This window comes from Entelurus aequoreus, linkage group LG27, assembly GCF_033978785.1.
Source record: "Entelurus aequoreus isolate RoL-2023_Sb linkage group LG27, RoL_Eaeq_v1.1, whole genome shotgun sequence".
Lineage (NCBI taxonomy): Eukaryota > Metazoa > Chordata > Actinopteri > Syngnathiformes > Syngnathidae > Entelurus > Entelurus aequoreus.
Window position 1 is genome coordinate 24,001,892 of NC_084757.1, and position 19,574 is coordinate 24,021,465.

The window sequence follows — 19,574 nt, forward strand, 5'->3', positions numbered from 1 at the left end:
TCAGCTACGCTACGAGCTATAGCCCGAACGTAATAACAGATAATATTGCCATTGCCAAACACAGTAGGCCAGGACTATTCAACTACATAATGAAGAGGGCCGCAGTTTCAAGAGCCCAAGGTCTCAGGGGCCGGACATCAAAATTTGGATGTTTCTTTAGAAAGTGACTCCGCAGGTTATATTGGGAGACCGGGCTTTCTGCTCCGCCGCTCCCAGTCTGTGGAACGCTCTCCCTGACCATCTGAGGGCACCACAGACTGTGGATGCTTTTAAAAAAGGCTTAAAAGCCCTTCTTTTTAAAAAAAAAAAGCCTTTTTTTTAGATATGTGCATACTAGCTATAACTATTTGGCTGTTCTAGTTTTTATTTTTATTTATTATCTTTTTTATTTTTTATTTTTGTTGTTGTTAATACACTGTAGCACTTTGAGATTGTTCACTCAATATAACGTGCTTTATACAAATAAAATCTATTATTATTATTATACTCCTTGGACACTGTGTATACTTATTTACAAAGTAGGGTTGTACGGTATATCGGTATTAGTATAGTACCGCGATACTAATTAATCATATTTGGTACTATAGCGCCTCTAAAAAGTACCGGTGGATCTACACCTAACATCCACTGTAATGATACCAAGACCAGGAACGTATCTAGTCCATACTAGTATGAATATTTTTTGGCATCACAACATCTTCTTTCGTTTTTTTTTAAAATTAATATTATGTTTATAAACTCAGGAAATATGTCCCGGGACACATGAGGACTTTGAATATGACCAATGTATGATCCTGTAACGACTTGGTATCGGATTGGTACCCAAATTTGTGGTATCATCCAAAACTAATGGAAAGCATCCAAACAACAGAAGAATAAGTGATTATTAAATTTTAACAAAGTGTAGATAGAACATGTTAAAAGAGAAAGTAAGCAGATAATAACAGGATATGAACAAGTAGATTAATAATAAATGTTCTACCACTTGTCCTTAATAATGTTGACAAAATAATAGAATGGAAAATGACACAATATGTTACTGCATATGCCAGCAGCTAAATTAGGAGGCTTTGTTTGTTTACTTACTACTAAAAGACAAGTTGTCTTGTATGTTCACTATTTTATTTAAGGACAAACTTACAATAAGAAACATATGTTTAATGTACCCTAAGATTTTTTGTTAAAAAAAAGCCAATAATGCAATTTTTTGTGGCCCCCTTTCTTTAGAAAAGTTCAGAAAACTATCAAAATAATTTTAGTACCGGTTCCGGTACCAAAATATTGGTATCGGGACAACACTACCGTATTTTTCGGACTATAAATCGCAGTTTTTTTTCATAGTTTGGGGGCGACTTATACTCAGGAGCGACGTATGTGTGAAATTATTAACACATTATCGTAAAATATCAAATAATATTATTAAGCTCATTCACGTAAGAGACTAGACGTATAAGATTTCATGGGATTTAGCGATTAGGAGTGACAGATTGTTTGGTAAACGTATAGCATGTTCTATATGTTCTAGTTATTTGAATGACTCTTACCATAATATGTTACGTTAACATACCAGGCACGTTCTCAGTTGGTTATTTATGCCTCATATAACGTACACTTATTCAGCCTGTTGTTCACTATTCTTTATTTATTTTAAATTGCCTTTCAAATGTCTATTCTTGGTGTTGGGTTTTATCAAATAAATTTCCCCCAAAAATGCGACTTATATATGTTTTTTTCCTTCTTTATGATATATATATATACATTTTCGGCCGGTGCGACTTATACTCTGGAGCGATTTATAGTCCGAAAAATACGGTAATGTCCACAATGCCTCCATACTTTAATTACAATTTTTTGGGACTTATGCAGATCCCAAATGCACAACAACAGGTACCAATAGGTAAGAAAAGTTGGCTTTGCATAATAGGGTCCTTCTAATACATCTGCTGAAAAGGACAATATTATTTCAAGATTGGTTACAAATAGCCACTAGTGACTCACTAGGGAAAAATAAGTTGTATCTTTATATTATTATCTTAATTGTGGCTAATTCACATCAACTATCGACAAGACATTGTGCTTTATAACGCTACAAGTTCTATCCAATTATCCAATCATTCCAATCTCATAAGCCAATCTTAGGGAGCTCGTTTTGGTATTAAGGTTGGTAAGCGCACAGGAAGAAATGGTCTTCTCTCTTTTTGACCAAGCAGGAGAGACCTCAAATCTACCTTAAGGTTATTCAATTATGTTTTGTTTTTTGTTGTTATTAATGTCTGTACACAAAACAGAAATAACATGAGCTGGTGTGGTAAAAAAAAGAACAGTCACGTTGAATCCCGAACAGAGCCGGAAAGGATTAGCCAGTCCAGACGTCCAGAAGAAGACAATTACTAAAATTAAATGCCATCACGATAATTATTTGCAATTAACTGTGCCCCCACAAAGCCAGCGGTTACAATGGGCTTTTGCGCTATAATAAGGTACGTAAACAAAGCCAGACGCTCAGCTTGGCAGGTCTGAGCCATAATCCCCCTGTCTTTGCCTCTTTAGCTATAGCAGCTAGCAGGTTTGTGAGTGGCAAACAAACATGGCTACTTTTACTTTACACAACGTCGACAAAGTAGAAAACAACCTGACCTGTCTTTGTTGACGAATAATAATCAAAACGGCGACAAACAAGCAGCTGTCACGCTAGCTAGCTTAGCATTCAGTTAATCCTTCACATCTGCACAGTGGAAGGCATAATAATAGCGGCATAATAATAGCGGCAAAATAATAGCGGCCTAATTTACCTCGCAAAAAGACACAAAATAGGGTAAAGCATGTCAGCAATAAAAATCTGTATCTTAAACCTTTTTAAATACTGTAAAAAGGCTGCCGTAAATGTATTTTTTTATGCATGACCACATGTATTCGTTTGTGTAAGCAAAACAAATACAGGGTGAAAGGGTGAAATTTGTCATGACATGAACCCCTACTGTGTTTTTTTCCTGTGCTTGTGTACCAATGATTGTCACACACACACACTAGGTGTGGTGAAATGTGTCCTCTGCATTTGACCCATCCCCTTGTTCACCCCCCTGGGAGGTGAGGGGAGCAGTGAGCAGCAGCGGTGGCCACGCCCGGGAAGAATGTTTGGTGATTGAACCCCCAATTCCAACCCTTGATGCTGAGTGCCAAGCAGGGAGGAAGTGGGTCCCATTTTTATAGTCTTTTGGTATGACTCGGACTATTTGACTGACAAACAAATCACAAGGTGGCGTTGTTATTAGAGATGTCCGATAATATCCGATATTATTGGCCGATAAATGCTTTAAAATGTAATATCGGAAATTATCGGTATCGGTTTCAAAAAGTAAAATTAATGACTTTTCAAAACGCCGCTGTACCGTGTGGTACACGGACGTAGGGAGACGTACAGAGCAGTTGCGTCTCACAGTCATACTTGCCAACCTTCCCGATTTTCCCGGGAGACTCCCGAATTTCGGTGCCCCTCCCGAAAATCTCCCGGGGCAACCATTCTCCCGAATTTCTCCCGATTTCCACCCAGACAACAATATTGGGGGCGTGCCTTAAAGGCACTGGCTTTGCGTGCCGACCCTATCACATAATTTCTACGGCTTTTCACACACACAAGTGAATGCAAAGCATACTTGGTCAACAGCCATACAGGTCACACTGAGGGTGGCCGTATAAACAACTTTAACACTGTTACAAATATGCGCCACACTGTGAACCCACACCAAACAAGAATGACAAAACACATTTCGGGAGAACATCCGCACTGTAACACAACATAAACACAACACAACAAATACCCAGAATCCCTTGCAGCACTAACTCTTCCGGGACGCCACAATATACACCCCCCGCTACTCCCTACCCCCCCAACCCCGCCCACCTCAACCTCCTCATGCTCATGACATGTAGGGATATCCGATAATGGCTTTTTTGCCGATATTCCGATATTGTCCAACTCTTAATTACCGATTCCGATATCAACCGATACCGATATATACAGTGGTGGAATTAACACATTATTATGCCTAATTTTGTTGTGATGCCCCGCTGGATGCATTATACAATGTAACTTTATCATGAATTGATTAACGTGGACCCGACTTAAAGAAGTTGAAAAACCTTATTCGGGTGTTACCATTTAGTGGTCAATTGTACGGAATATGTACTGTACTGGCCCTGCCCTGCGATGAGGTGGCGACTTGTCCAGGGTGTACCCCGCCTTCCGCCCGATTGTAGCTGAGATAGGCTCCAGCGCCCCCCGCGACCCCAAAGGGAATAAGCGGTAGAAAATGGATGGATGGATGGATGTACTGTACTGTGCAATCTACTAATAAAAGTTTCAATCAATCAATCAAAAACAAGGTTTTCCAAAATAAGAGAACAACTTCAACTCCAGTTATGGCAAAAAGTGCCAACATAGCACTGCCATATTTATTATTAAAGTCACAAAGTGCATTATTTTTTTTAACATGCCTCAAAACAGCTTGGAATTTGGGACATGCTCTCCCTGAGATAATCCTGATACCCACTACAACTATGGGAAATACTATACTTTGACTTTCACTAAGTGCATTATTTTTATTTTTTTTAAACATGCCTCAAAACAACAGCTACAAAAACAATGAAGGCACACAGCTTCAGTCCAGAGTATACTAGAGCATATTTGCCAACCTTGAGACCTCCGAATTCGGAAGATGGGGGCGGGGGGTTGGTTGGTGGTAGCGGGGGTGTATATTGTAGCGTACCGGAAGAGTTAGTGCTGCAAGGGGTTCTGGGTATTTGTTCTGTTGTGTTTATGTTGTGTTACGGTGCGGATGTTCTCCCGAAATGTGTTTGTCATTCTTGTTTGGTGTGGGTTCACAGTGTGGCGCATATTTGTAACAGTGTTAAAGTTGTTTATACGGCTACCCTCAGTGTTACCTGTATGGCTGTTGACCAAGTATGGCTTGCATTCACTCGTGTGTGAGAAAAGCTGCAGATGCAGGCAGTGCTTGTAAGGGTTATTTGCGCTCTGTACTTCTCCCTACGTCCGTGTACACAGCGGCGTTTTAAAAAGACATACATTTTACTTTTTTGAAACCGATATCGATAATCTTGAAACCAATACCGATAATTTCCGATATTACATTTTAAAGCATTTATCGGCCAATAATATCGACAGTCCGATATTATCGGACATCCCTAGTGACATGTCTTGCTCAAGGACACAACGGACATGACGAGGTTGGTAATCCCCTTACACAGTGACTACGCTTATCATGGCAACAGGACACTAACCTGTATTCACTGATTTGACTTTAAAAATGGTAAATATTGATCACATATGAGTAGGGATGTCCGATATTCCGACATTGTCCAACTCTTAATTACCGATACCGATATCAACCGATACCGATATATACAGTCGTGGAATTAACATAATTATTATGCCTAATTTGGACAACCAGGTATGGTGAAGATAAGGTCCTTTTTTTAAAAATTAATAAAATAAAATAAATTAAAAACATTTTCTTGAATAAAAAAGAAATTAAAACAATATAAAAACAGTTACATAGAAACTAGTAATTAATGAAAATGAGTAAAATTAACTGTTAAAGGTTAGTACTATTAGTGGACCAGCAGCACGCACAATCATGTGTGCTTACGGACTGTATCCCTTGCAGACTGTATTGATATATATTGATGTATTATGTAGGAACCAGAATATTAATAACAGAAAGAAACAACCCTTTTGTGTGAACGAGTGTGAATGAGTGTAAATGGGGGAGGGTTTTTTTTGGGTTAGTGCACTAATTGTAAGTGTATCTTGTGTTTTTTATGTTGATTTAATAAAAAAAATAAAATACATTTAAAAAACAAAACAAAAACATACCGATACTGATAATAAAAAAAAAACTATATCGATAATTTCCGATATTACCTTTTAAAGCATTTATCGGCCGATAATATCGGACATCTCTACATATGAGCTAATGCAGACTTTGAAAACGTACTCGAAAATGTTTAAATCGTTTAGGAGGGAACGTCTTCTGCAGCTTTCCCCACCAACCCAAGCGAAATTTACAGACAAGTGATGGCACTCAAGGAATCCCATGCTGCGATAGGGATTACTGTGTGTGAGTGCGTGTGTGTGTGTGTGTGTGTGTGTGCGTGCGTGAGGTTTAAAATTCAGGCGGGCATCCAGCGAAAACTGGTTAAAGCCATCGATTTTCGGGATAAGGAGCAGACAACTAGCACGGGCCAATAGAGAAGGAGCTAATGACACAATCAACACCTGCAGCCCTCGCGGAGGCTTTTCTTTATCCCTCCACCCATAACAACAGATGTGGATGAGTGACCCCCACCACCACCAAAAAGCCCCCGTCCGTCGAGGGTCTTGTTCTTAAAAAAAAAAAAAAAACCTTCCATCCTCTCTCTGTGCCGTCCTACAGGAAACATCAACAGAGGCGGCGTGGAGAAGAACAGCCTAGCGAGGTGCATCGGGCTGGTAGAGGCGGGGTGACAGTGGGGTCGGGATCTTAGATTTGGCTGTTTAACACAAAATAAGCTGAAACGCAGAAAGAGTTAATCCATTGGTGGTGGTGGGCAGGGGGGGTTTCTCTTCCGCAAACAAAAGGACAGGCCTCCAGACAAAGGTTGCAGGAGGAGGAGGAGAAGGGGGCGAAGGGGATGGAGGAAGGTTGGTGGCTCTGCTACCATCTGGAGCTTTTGTTTTGGGAGGGAGCGCGGGGGGTGGTGTCCAATGGGTGGACACAGGACTTTGACACCCACCCCCCTTTTCCCCCCTTACTTGCTTGTCTACCCCCACTCGGAGTGCGTCCACGTGCTGCCCAGACAGACGCCCCTCAGCTTCACACCACAGGCTAATCATCAGCCTCACACACACACACACGCTCACACACACACACACTCGGAGATCTCCTACACATCCATACAGCCACAACACACTTTTATTCATCACAACACCGTCCAACTGCGAGGAGACCATTATGTCAACAAGCTCCACACTGACAACACACCAGAGGAAGCATGAATGAATGAATGAAGCTGCATGTTTATTACAAAGAGGCGACCGAAAGGGGGCTTTCGGGCATGAGCATAGACGACAAAAAAAAGCGAGCGCGCCGTTAAACTCTTCCTCCGCCGTTTTCTGCCCTCTTAGATGCACTAGCCCAGTGGTGCTGAAACTTCCCCCCCCCCAAAGTGCCACCTCAGAAAACACTCGGCTCTCCAACTACCACCATAATGACCAACTTTAAAGTACAGTAGCATAGGGTTGTACGGTATACCGGTATTAGTATAGTACCGCGGTACTAATGAATCATATTCGGTACTATACCGCCCCCGTCACGTCGTGACATTGCTGGTTTACGAGCAGACGAGCATGTTCGGCAGCGCACAATCACGGAGTACTTACAAGCAGACACAGTGTGTAGACAGAAAAGGGGGAACGGACGCATTTGGGCTTAAAAACTAACGAAGTTATAACACTGAAACGCCCACCGGAAGAGGTGCTTTAAGCCATGGCTAGCTAGCTAGCGGCTAAAGTCCAGCCCCAGTGGACAGTGTTTTAGCTACTTCTAAATCACTAATCCTCGCCTCCGTGGCGACAAAGCGAGTTTCTTACAAGTATCATCCCTGCAGGACGAGGAATAGCTAAACGTGCTTCACTACACACCGTAGCTCACCGGCGTCAAAATGTAAACAAACGCCATGGGTGGATCTACACTTAACATACACTTAAAAAAAAAAAAAAAAAAAAAAGGGGTTACTAATATATGCCTATATGTATATATGTATATATATATATATATATATATATATATATATATATATATATATATATATATATATATATATATATATATATATATATATATGTATGTATATATATATATATATATATATATATATATATATGTATTTGTTTATATTTTATTTTATTTCTGATTATTATTATTAATGTATTATTATTATTTTTTTTATTTTTTTCTGTTTATTAAATCAATGTATTTGTAGATATTACTTTGTTTTTTGTTGTTTCTTTCTTTTTTGGGGGGGGAGGTGGGTGGTATGGGTGGGATATAAACAAAAATATCTTGACATTTAGGGCAGACAATAGATATATGATTTATGTGAATATGAATGTCTGATGCTGGATGTCAATAAAAAAAAACGAGAAAAAAAAAACATTCACCGTAATGATACCAAGTACAGGAGCGTATCTAGTCGATACTACTATGATTACGTCGATATTTTTTGGCATCACAACATCTTCTCTCGTTTTAAAAAAAATGTATATTCTGTTTATAAACTCAGGACACATGAGGACATTGAATATGACCAATGTATGATCCTGTAACGACTTGGTATCGGATTGTTACCCAAATTTGTGGTATCATCCAAAACTAATGGAAAGTATCAAACAACAGAAGAATAAGTGATTATTACATTTTAACAGAAGTGTAGAAAGAACATGTTAAAAGAGAAAGTAAGCAGATATTAACAGTAAATGAACAAGTAGTTCATTTTCTACCGCTTGTCCTTAATAATTTTGACAAAATATTATAATGGAAAATGACACAATATGTTACTGCATATGTCAGCAGACTAAATTAGGAGCCTTTGTTTGCTTACTTACTAATAAAAGATAAGTTGTCTTGTATGTTCACTATTTTATTTAAGGACAAACTTGCAATAAGAAACATATGTTTAATGTACCCTAAGATTTTTTTGTTAAAATAAAGCCAATAATGCAATTTTTTGTGGTCCCCTTTATTTAGAAAAGTACCGAAAAGTATCGAAATAATTTTGGTAAAATATTGGTATCGGGACAACACTACAGTAGCATAGTAGGTCTAAATATTCATTAAAAACAAGGCAGAGGTTTTATTTAACAAGTATATTTAATATGTTTGGTCACTGTAACATTGCACAACGTTTGAACAGTAAGACTGTGTTTGAGTATTTAACTAGGTGATTCTTTGGCATACCACTAGATCAGGGGTCGGGAACCTTTTTGGCTGAGAGAGTCATGAAAGCCAAATATTTTAAAATGTATTTCCGTGAGAGCCATATAGTATTTTTTTAACACTGAATACAACTAAATGTGTGCATTTTTAAGTAAGACCAACATTTTTAGAGTATAATAAGTCTCTTATTCTTTTTAATAACATTGTTATTCTGAAGTTAAACAATAATAAATAAAATATGTCTTACCATTAATGAACAGGTGCGGAAGAAAACGGATTGATGGATTAAAATGCATGAGAATGTTTTATATTCTGAACGTTATTTTTAACACTGTGATTACCAGCGGAATTATTCATTACTTATCGTGTTAAGCAATGTCAGCTAAGATTTATCTGAGCGCCAGATGCAGACATCAAAAGAGCCACATCTGGCTCTAGAGCCATAGGTTCCCTACCCCTGAACTAGATGGTACGCCAATCCAACCCGATCCAATGTTTTTGCCCTCAGATCCAATCCGATTTTGAGTCCCAATCCAACACTTTCACACTGGATTATAAAAGTGAAAATGTTTTATAGCAAGTAACTAAAGTAAACACAATAACGCATTTCATGAAGCTTATCTTGTTGTTGTAAATGTGTGGTATTAAAGGCTACATCCACTTTTTTTAACAAAATAATGTGACTCGGGCACAATAACTAAATAAAAGCAAAAACTACTATTGGCTCTCATTTAAATCACTTGGGATTTTCCTACAAAGACTTCCTGTATCTAGAGACGTACTCCATACATTTGTTAACAATAACAGAAACAACCCATAAATAGATTTTTAATATTAAAAGATACAAAAATATCGATTTCATCACTTTAATATCATCATTAATATACTGATAGTATACTAGGTATCGATAGTATTGACATCTGGATCGATTACCCCTACTTTACATTGACGCTTTGTTGCTCGGTGTGTGTGTGTGTATGTGTGTAGCATGCTGAGCCATTCATTGTCCTCTCGTCCTCCAGTGATAATGTTACTTGGAAGACACTTTATTTTTCGGCATATAGGTGAGGATTACTATCTTAAAAGCGGCTTTAGACTGTGGATAGACGAGGCGTTTGTTGCAGCTTGCTCTCAAATTTGAGTCCCTGTGTTCTGCATGTGTACACAAAGAATGCGGAAATGTAATTGTGCCTCCCTGGGTGTGCATCCCTCATGACAGAATCTTTCACATGACTACACAGCTGTGGTAAAAGCGGGAAAAAAAGGCTGATTTTGTGGCCCGATCCCATGCCGTGATCAGGATTGGGACATCTCCACTGACTACCCAAAAGTAAGTCCAAGTTTACTTTTGATATCATCCCATACTGTAATGAAGTTGCTAAACTAGCTAATTGCAAGCTTAATCTTCTGGCATCTTTAAATGATCTATATCTTTTGGACCAGTGCAGACTCCAGCTATGTGTTGAACGTGCACTTTGTAAAGAACCTGTTTAGCGAATAAGAGAAGGAAGAGGAAGTGAGCTCACTGGTGAATGGCAGGGATGCAAGGAGCACTTAAACATATGTGAGATGATGCACTTAGTATTCCCTGCAATTACTGTCCTTATCCTCCTCCTCCCTCCACAACAACCTCCTCTGTGCAGTCGGGCTCATCACGAGCACTCTTACTCATAGTAACGTGATACTCAATGTTGTGTGCGCGGGTTTCTGTGTTGACATGCAGTAGTTTGACAGGATCAGCGTGTACATACCACCACCACGAGTGTAGAAATCCCGGAGGTTCCCCGAGTGTGATGTTCTTCTCCCATCGTATCTGAGAGAAAGACAAGGGAAGAGTTAGAAGGGAGCATTAGTTCATTTTCAGGGACGGAACCCAGTGCTCACTTTGATGCCTTTCTGGATTAGGTCTTTAAAAAACGTACTATTTCTGGTTCCGGGTCAGGTGAACCAATACTGGTTGCTCACTGGTCAAGTCTTGACAAAAATGTCAATACCAAGGTCAACAGCCACATGCGGAGAAGTAAAGATAGGAAACCCCTTGTTGTCCTCTGTATTTGTCACTGCTGCATTATTGTGATCCACAGTGTCCACTTTGCTGTAGCGGCCCTCAGTTGCCTTCGTATCCGTACTGTGGTCAACAGCCACAAGCGGAGAGGTAAACACAGGAGACCCTTCGCGGTCATTAGAATTTGTCACTGCTGCAGTGTTTTGATCCATAATTAAATGATAAATGGGTTATACTTGTATAGCGCTTTTCTACCTTCAAGGTACTCAAAGCGCTTTGACAGTATTTCCACATTCATCCATTCACACACACATTCACACACTGATGGCGGGAGCTGCCATGCAAGGCGCTAACCAGCAGCCATCAGGAGCAAGGGTGAAGTGTCTTGCCCAAGGACACAACGGACGTGACTAGGATGGTAGAAGGTGGGGATTGAACCCCAGTAACCAGCAACTCTCCCCTTTGCCGCAGCTGCCCGCAGTCTCCTCTTGGCAAAAGTTTGTTTCCATTCCAAGGTCAACAGCCACATGCAGAGAGAGAATTAAACACAGGAAACCCCTTGTTGTCTTCAAGATTTGTCGCTGATGCAATATTGTGAACCAGAGTCTCCACTTTGCTGCAGCGGCCCTCAGTTGTATTTCTTTCTGTATTCTGTACTGTGGTCAACAGCCACAGAGAAGTAAAAACAGGAGACTCTTAGTGGTGATTCCAATTTTTCACTTCTGCAGTATTGTGATCCACAGCCTCCACTTTGCTGCAGTGGCCCTCAGTTGTCTTTGTTTCTGTCCTGTGGTCAACAACTACAAGTAAACACAGGGGACTATGTGTGGTCATCCAGATGTGTCACTGCAGTAGTATTGTGATCATATTCTCCACTTTGCTGCAGCTGCCCGCAGTCTCCTCTTGGCGAAAGTTTGTTTCCGTTCTAAGGTCAACAGCCACATGCAGAGACAGAGAATTAAACACAAGAAACCCCTTGTTGGCCTCCAGATTTTTCACTGATGGCAGTATTGTGATCCACAGTCTCCACTTTGCTGCAGCGGCCCTCAGTTGTATTTGTTTCTGTATTCTGTATTGTGGTCAACAGCCACAGAGAAGTAAAAACAGGAGACTCTTAGTGGTGATTCCAATTTTTCACTTAAACGGTAATGTGATCCACAGTCTCCACTTTGCTGCAGTGGCCCTCAGTTGTCTTTGTTTCTGTCCTGCGGTCAACAACTACAAGTAAACACAGGAGATTATGTGTGGTCATCCAGATGTGTCACTGCAGTAGTATTGTGATCATATTCTCCCTTTTGCTGCAGCTGCCCGCAGTCTCCCCCTGGCGAAAGTTTGTTTCCGTTCTAAGGTCAACAGCCACATGCAGAGACAGAGAATTAAACACAGGAAACCCCTTGTTGGCCTCCAGATTTGTCACTGATGCAGTATTGTGATCCACAGTCTCCACTTTGCTGCAGCGGCCCTCAGTTGTATTTCTTTCTGTATTGTGGTCAACAGCCACAGAGAAGTAAAAACAGGAGACTCTTAGCGGTGATTCCAATTTTTCACTTAAACGGTAATGTGATCCACAGTCTCCACTTTGCTGCAGCGGCCCTCAGTTGTATTTCTTTCTGTATTCTGTATTGTGGTCAACAGCCACAGAGAAGTAAAAACAGGAGACTCTTAGTGGTGATTCCAATTTCTCACTTCTGCAGTATTGTGATCCACAGTCTCCACTTTGCTGCAGTGGCCCCCAGTTTTCTTTGTTTCTGTAGTGGTCAACAACTACAAGTACGCACAGGGGACTATTTGTGGTCATCCAGATGTGTCACTGCAGCAGTATTGTGATCATAGTCTCCACTTTGCTGCAATAGCCTAGTTTCCTCTTGACGAAAAATTGTTTCCATACTGTGGTTAACAGCCACAAGCGGAGAAGTAAACACAGGAAACCCCTTGTAGTCCTCTGGATTTGTCACTGCAGCAGTATTGCATGCCACAGTCGGCACTAGGGCTAGAGGCAATAGAGGCGATATAAATGATATACAGTGCGTCCGGAAAGTATTCACAACGCTTCACTTTTTCCACATTTTGTTATGTTACGGACTCATTTCAAAATGGAATAAATTAATTTGTGTTGTCAATATTCTACAGACCCCATAATGACAATGTTAATAGTTTGTTTTTTTTCAAATTTAATACAAATAAAAAAATCTAAAAAAATCACACAAGTATTCAATGATGATGCATCTTTGGCAGCAATTACAGCCTCAAGTCTTTTTGAATAATGTGAATGCCGTGAACACTTGCAGGACACCGCTAGTTTGAAATGTCAGTGTGTGTATCATCATTTATATGCCAAATAATATCAGGGTTGCAGCTATCAATTATTTTAGTAATTGAGTACCGTATTTCCCAGATATAAGTCGCACCCACCAAATTTTAAAAGAAAAAAACGATGTGTTCATATATTAGCTGCACCGGACTATGAGCCGCAGATTTATACCGTATGATGTGAAGTGAGATATTTACAAAGAAGATTTTGTAAATGTTTATTTACATACCGTATTTTCCGGACTATAAGGCGCACTTAAAATCCTTTTTCTTTCTCAAAACGCAACAGTGCGCCTTATAACCCGGTGCGCCTAACGTAAGGAATACGTTCGGTTAAGCTTATCCACCTCAAAGCTATTTTATTTGGTACATGGTGTAATGATAAGTGTGACCAGTAGATGGCAGTCAAACATAAGAGATACGTGTAGACTGCACTATGATGGCAATATGACTCAAGTAAAATAGACCAACATTTTATATGTTCCATTGAAAATGTAGAACATTAACACAGCGCTCAAAAACCTATCAAAATGTTTTAGTACGACTTTCGTAAGCTATGAAGCCGCGCCGCTTGAAGGATTGTCGAGTATTATTATGGTGTGTGTATAAGGTAAGACATATCTGGCGTTTTGTTTCGCAATATTATGCAAAAGCAACTTTTCTTACCTTCTCGTACCTGCTGATCTGTATTTGGGATCTGCATAAATACTGAAAAATTGCGCACATCCGCTTTTGGAGTCCGTGCCGACACAGTAGTCGATAAGCTTCTTCTTTTTTCTCTTGTTATGGGACATTCATCCTCCGCTGTTGCCATTTCTAATACAAAGTAGTGTAAAGTTCTTACTTATATCTGTCAGTAAACTCGCCATGAAAACGCTAAAACATACCGGTATAGTGAGTTTACATTATTCACCCAAGGAACTTTAGTTATTAGAGAGTTAAAGGCCTACTGAAACCTACTACTACCGACCACGCAGTCTGATAGTTTATATATCAATGATGAAATCTTAACATTGCAACACATGCCAATACGGCCGGGTTAACTTATAAAGTGACTTTTAAAACTTCCCGGGAAATATCCGGCTGAAACGTCGCGGTATGATGACGTATGCGCGTGACGAAGTCAGAGTAACGGAAGTTATGGTACCCGTAGAATCCTATACAAAAAGCTCTGTTTTCATTTCATAATTCCACAGTATTTTGGACATCTTTTGCAATTTGTTTAATGAACAATGAAGGCTGCAAAGAAGACAGTTGTAGGTGGGATCGGTGTATTAGCAGCGGACTACAGCAACACAACCAGGAGGACTTTGTTGGAGCGCTAGCCGCGCTAGCCGCGCTAGCCGCGCTAGCCGCCGACCTCACCTTGACTTCCTACGTCTCCGGGCCGCCAAACGCATCGGGTGAAGTCCTTCGTCCTTCTGCCGATTGCTGGAACGCAGGTGAGCACGGGTGTTGATGAGTAGATGAGGGCTGGCTGGCGTAGGTGGAGAACTAATGTTTTTAGCATAGCTCTGTGAGGTCCCGTTGCTAAGTTGCTAAGTTAGCTTCAATGGCGTCGTTAGCACAGCATTGTTAACCTTCGCCAGCCTGGAAAGCATTAACCGTGTATTTACATGTCCACGGTTTAATAGTATTGTTGATTTTCTATCTATCCTTCCTTCTATTCTTTATTTTTTTGTTTCTATATGCAGTTAAAGCACGATGCTATCACGTTAGCTCGTAGCTAAAGCATTTCGCCGATGTATTGTCGTGGAGATAAAAGGCACTGAATGTCCATTTTGCGTTCTCGACTCTCACTTTCAAGAGGATATAGTATCCGAGGTGGTTTAAAATACAAATCCGTGATCCACAATAAAAAAAGGAGAGTGTGGAATCCAATGAGCCAGCTTGTACCTAAGTTACGGTCAGAGCGAAAAAAGATACGTCCATCACTGCCTCTCAAGTCATTCACTGTAACGTTCCTCATCTACGAATCTTTCATCCTCGCTCAAATTAATGGGGTAATCATTACTTTCTCGGTCCGAATCTCTCTCGCTCCATTGTAAACAACGGGGAATTGTGAGGAATCCTAGCTCCTGTGACGTCACGCTACTTCCGGTACAGGCAAGGCTTTTTTTTATCAGCGAGCAAAAGTTGCGAACTTTATCGTCGATTTTCTCTATTAAATCCTTTCAGCAAAAATATGGCAATATCGCGAAATGATCAAGTATGACACATAGAATGGATCTGCTATTCCCGTTTAAATAAAAAAAAATCATTTCAGTAGGCCTTTAAGGTCGGAAGGTTTTTCACGGGCCTTGTTGTTGTTTTCCGGATGAGGAGATGCTGCTCTGTTATTGATTTAAGTAAAGTCTGAATGTCATTAAAACAGTTAGCTCCATCTTTTGACATGTCTTCCACTCCCGTTCTTGCACGCTACACCGCTACAACAAAGATGACGGGGAGAAGACGCTATCGAAGGTGAGCAACGTAAATAAGACCGCCCACAAAACAGCGCATCCTGAAGCGACTGTCAGAAAACGGCTTGAAGATGATCTGTAAAACATCATCTATGCAACATTTTGACCAAAGAACCACCTTTACATGTTATGTAGTCCACAAGGAAGTGTTTTCCTTTTAGAAAAAAATCATAATAATATGACTCCTTTAATGCGCCCTATAATCCGGTGCGTCTTATATATGAAAAACGATCAAAATAGACCAGTATATTTTTATATATAATCCGCTGCACCATATGGTCCGGAAAATACGGTATATTAAAACATTGTGATATACCAACGTAGGCAGGACGACCGTTCAATGTTGTGCAAGTGGTAAAAGTGGTGAACATCAAAAATGTTGACCAAGCTTTCTCAAGTAACACAAAAATTGTGAGGCAATAACTACTTAAGTAGTAGTCCCTGAGAGATGGAAGATTATTGTCTCCTCCAGGCTAGACTACTGCAACGCACTTCTTGTCGGGATCCCCAGCAAGAACATCCAGAAGCTGCAATACATACAGAATAGTGCTGCTAGGATCCTGATGAGAGTGCGGAAATACGACCATATCACACCAACTCTCAAATCCCTTCACTGGCTTCCTGTTCCACTCAGGATTGAATTCGGACAGGCTAACCTCCTCCAACCACTGAGGACAAAGCTACGAACAATGGGAGACCGGGCTTTCTGCTCCGCCGCTCCCAGTCTGTGGAAAGCTCTCCCTGACCACCTGAGGGCACCACAGACTGTGGATGCTTTTAAAAAAGGCTTAAAAACCCTTCTTTTTAAAAAAGCTTTTTTTTAGGTATATGCATACTAATTTTAGCTATTTGGCAGTTCTACTTTTTATTTTAATTTTATTCTTTTATTTTTTTAATACACTGTAGCACTTTGAGGTTGTTTACTCAATGTAAAGGGCTTTTTACAAATAAAATCTATTATTATTATTATTATTATTTGAGCGCAATTCCAAGCGAAATACAGAGAAATTTGCCTGTTTGACCTAAGAAATCAATATGGTTCTCAAGGCATTGCTTTTGAACAATATTTTCTGAATGAATTGTGAGTGCTTGATTGCTAAAAAAGAACATGCACTGACTTTCTTCTGTCATATGTTAGTCCGACATCAGGCTGATACTGTGCACATACGATAAACGTGAGGTTCATTGAGAGTCCAGGTGATAGTGCTCTCATTAGACGAGCACTGAGAAACTGAACGTGCCTTCAAGTCTAGCTGCGAGTTCCATAATCATTTTTAAACATCTCATCTGTGCATGTGGGAGAGAGGGAATGAAATATATGAAGGCAGGCAAGGAGCTACACTCACAGCAATGACTTTTGCTACCGCTTGTTCCTGAAGGTGTGGGTCTTTGTTGTAGTTTTTTTGCACGACTCCTTCGATGGTGCCGTTTCGCATTCATTGTTCTGCGTAGAGTTGGGCGACATAGCCTCAGCTAACGTCCCTCCACAGTGCAAAGCGACTTCTAATTCAGTAATCCTCGCCTCCAATATATGTTCCCTACAGTATCATCACTGGAAGAAGAGGAATAGCTAAACATGCTTGGACGTCGTGGCTTGGTTGGTAGAGCGGCCATGCCAGCAACCTGAGGATTCCTGGTTCGATCTCTGTCTTCCATGTCTGTTGTGTCTTTGAACAGCGTGTGTGTGAATGGGGAATGTGAAAATAGTGTCAAAGCGATTTGAGTACCTTGAAGGTAGAAAAGTGCTATACAAGTGTAACCTATTTACATGACACACCATAGGAGGATACAATAAGCCATTCGTTAACCGCTATTCTAGAGGTCTTTCATGTAAACAATGCAAATATTAACAGTCACTATGCCAAGTAAAGTATCAGCATATGGTCAATATTGCAGTGATTAAAGCAATATTTTTTATTATCACATTTTTATTGTTTAAACGCAATTATTTTGACTCGGGGGCCAAAATTTTGAGAAAAAAATGTGTCTGGGGGCCAGTGTATCTATTTTTAGGAACACTAGTACAAAACCTCACAATAATGTCAGATTGAAAGCTAAAAACGTTATGACAGACGGAATGGAACTTTAAGTTTTTTTTTACTGAATGAGACACCCAGAATGTACATGAAAATAAATAATGTGGGATTTACAATACTAACTATGAACGATAAAACACTGAATATTGACAACATATTTTACAATCAAGCGAAACGCAACAAACACAGCGTAATATGAATGTGAAGAGGAAACAAACAAACACCTACAATCTGATATATCACTAAGCTTTAGAACTTTGTTGTAAAAATCTCTTTCCACGTCTGTCCCTGACACCCGCATTTCAGGCTGGCCGCTCTGGAAACACTCTGTGGAAACGCTCCCCACCCACACTGCTTGGTGCCTCGTCTGAGCTGCTGTGACTTACATGACCATAGTAACTAGTATATCATGCAAAAGCGCAGATTCCAACCATTGAAATACTTAGTATAGTTCAAGACTTACGCTCATTTGAAAACATCACTGCACATCATAATGGCAGCTACAGTTTCCATCTTAAAGATCTAAAATAATTATTTGGGAATGTCCAGATTGAAACGCTTAGCATGTGGCTCCCGGGCCTTAATTTGCCCAGGTCTGCCCTAGACACAGGAGGACTTTAAGGGAAAAAACAAAAAATCTAAATCAGAGTCAATGGTACAAAATAATTTAAATATTGAATTGATATTGGTACACCGCCAACCTGTGTTATCATCTGATTATAATTGTAATCAAACATTTAATCATTAAATGATCTTGACTTTAGTAACAGCATTTGTATGACCAACACGGCCCCTTTAATTAGTTGTGTAGTATCGCCCATAACTAATGTAAAGCATCCAAACAACAGAAGAATACGTGCTTATTACATTTTAACGGAAGTGTAGCTCTAAACATGTTATGACAGAAAGTAACCAGATATTAGCAGCAATTAACAAGTAGATTAATAACAGTTTTTGAGAAAATAATACAACCAGAAATGTTATGAAATATGTTACCGCATACGTCAGCAGCCATTTTGAAATTATCATTTACATATTAAATAATATAATGTTGTGTGCATATACACATATATATATATATATATATATATATATATATATATATATATATATATATATATATATATATATATATATATATATATATATATGTTTATATATTAGGGCTGCAACAACTAATCGATTAAATCGATTAAAATCGATTGCCAAAATAGTTGGCGATTAATTTAGTCATCGATTCGTTGGAACTATGCTATGCGCGGAGGCTTTTTTTTTTGTTTTGTTTTGTTATTTTTTTTGTTGTTTTTTGTTTTATAAACCTTTATTTATAAACTGCAATATTTACAAACAGCTGAGAAACAATAATCAAAATAAGTACAAAAACAGTACAAAACAGCGCCAGGGCGGCGGTTAGGCTACGTCTCATGAGGTGGCGTAAGCTAGCCAATGATGTGTCATGTGCAGCTCACGTGACGACGGCGTCTCCTTTGGTGGAAAAATTCGAAAAATGGCGCAGGAAAACACTATTGATAGTTTAGCGGAGAAACATCTTGAGGTTATTGCTTCAATGGAGAAAAGTGTACGACCTAAGTCGTCAAAAGTGTGGGAACACTTCACTTTAAAGACTTCAAAGAAGAGCGTTTCCTGCAAAATGGCACGGAAGTACAACATTGCTTCAGGAGCACCTGAAGAAGAAAAATGTTGTAGCCATGGATGAAGGGAACAACTCACAGTACGTAACTTTTTAAGTCCATAGTGGCAACAAGCA

At 39.7% G+C, this 19,574-nt stretch overlaps 1 protein-coding gene across 4 annotated transcripts in view; it reads right to left on the reverse strand.

The window, feature by feature from the left end:
* ssbp4 (single stranded DNA binding protein 4) overlaps nt 1–19,574 on the reverse strand; it is a 413,236-nt gene that overhangs the window by 221,656 nt on the left and 172,006 nt on the right. For all 4 annotated transcript variants that reach the window (XM_062039061.1, XM_062039062.1, XM_062039060.1 and 1 more), the window contains one exon: nt 10,745–10,806. In XM_062039061.1, coding sequence (XP_061895045.1) covers nt 10,745–10,806 — 62 coding nt within the window. The remainder of the gene's footprint in view (nt 1–10,744; nt 10,807–19,574) is intronic.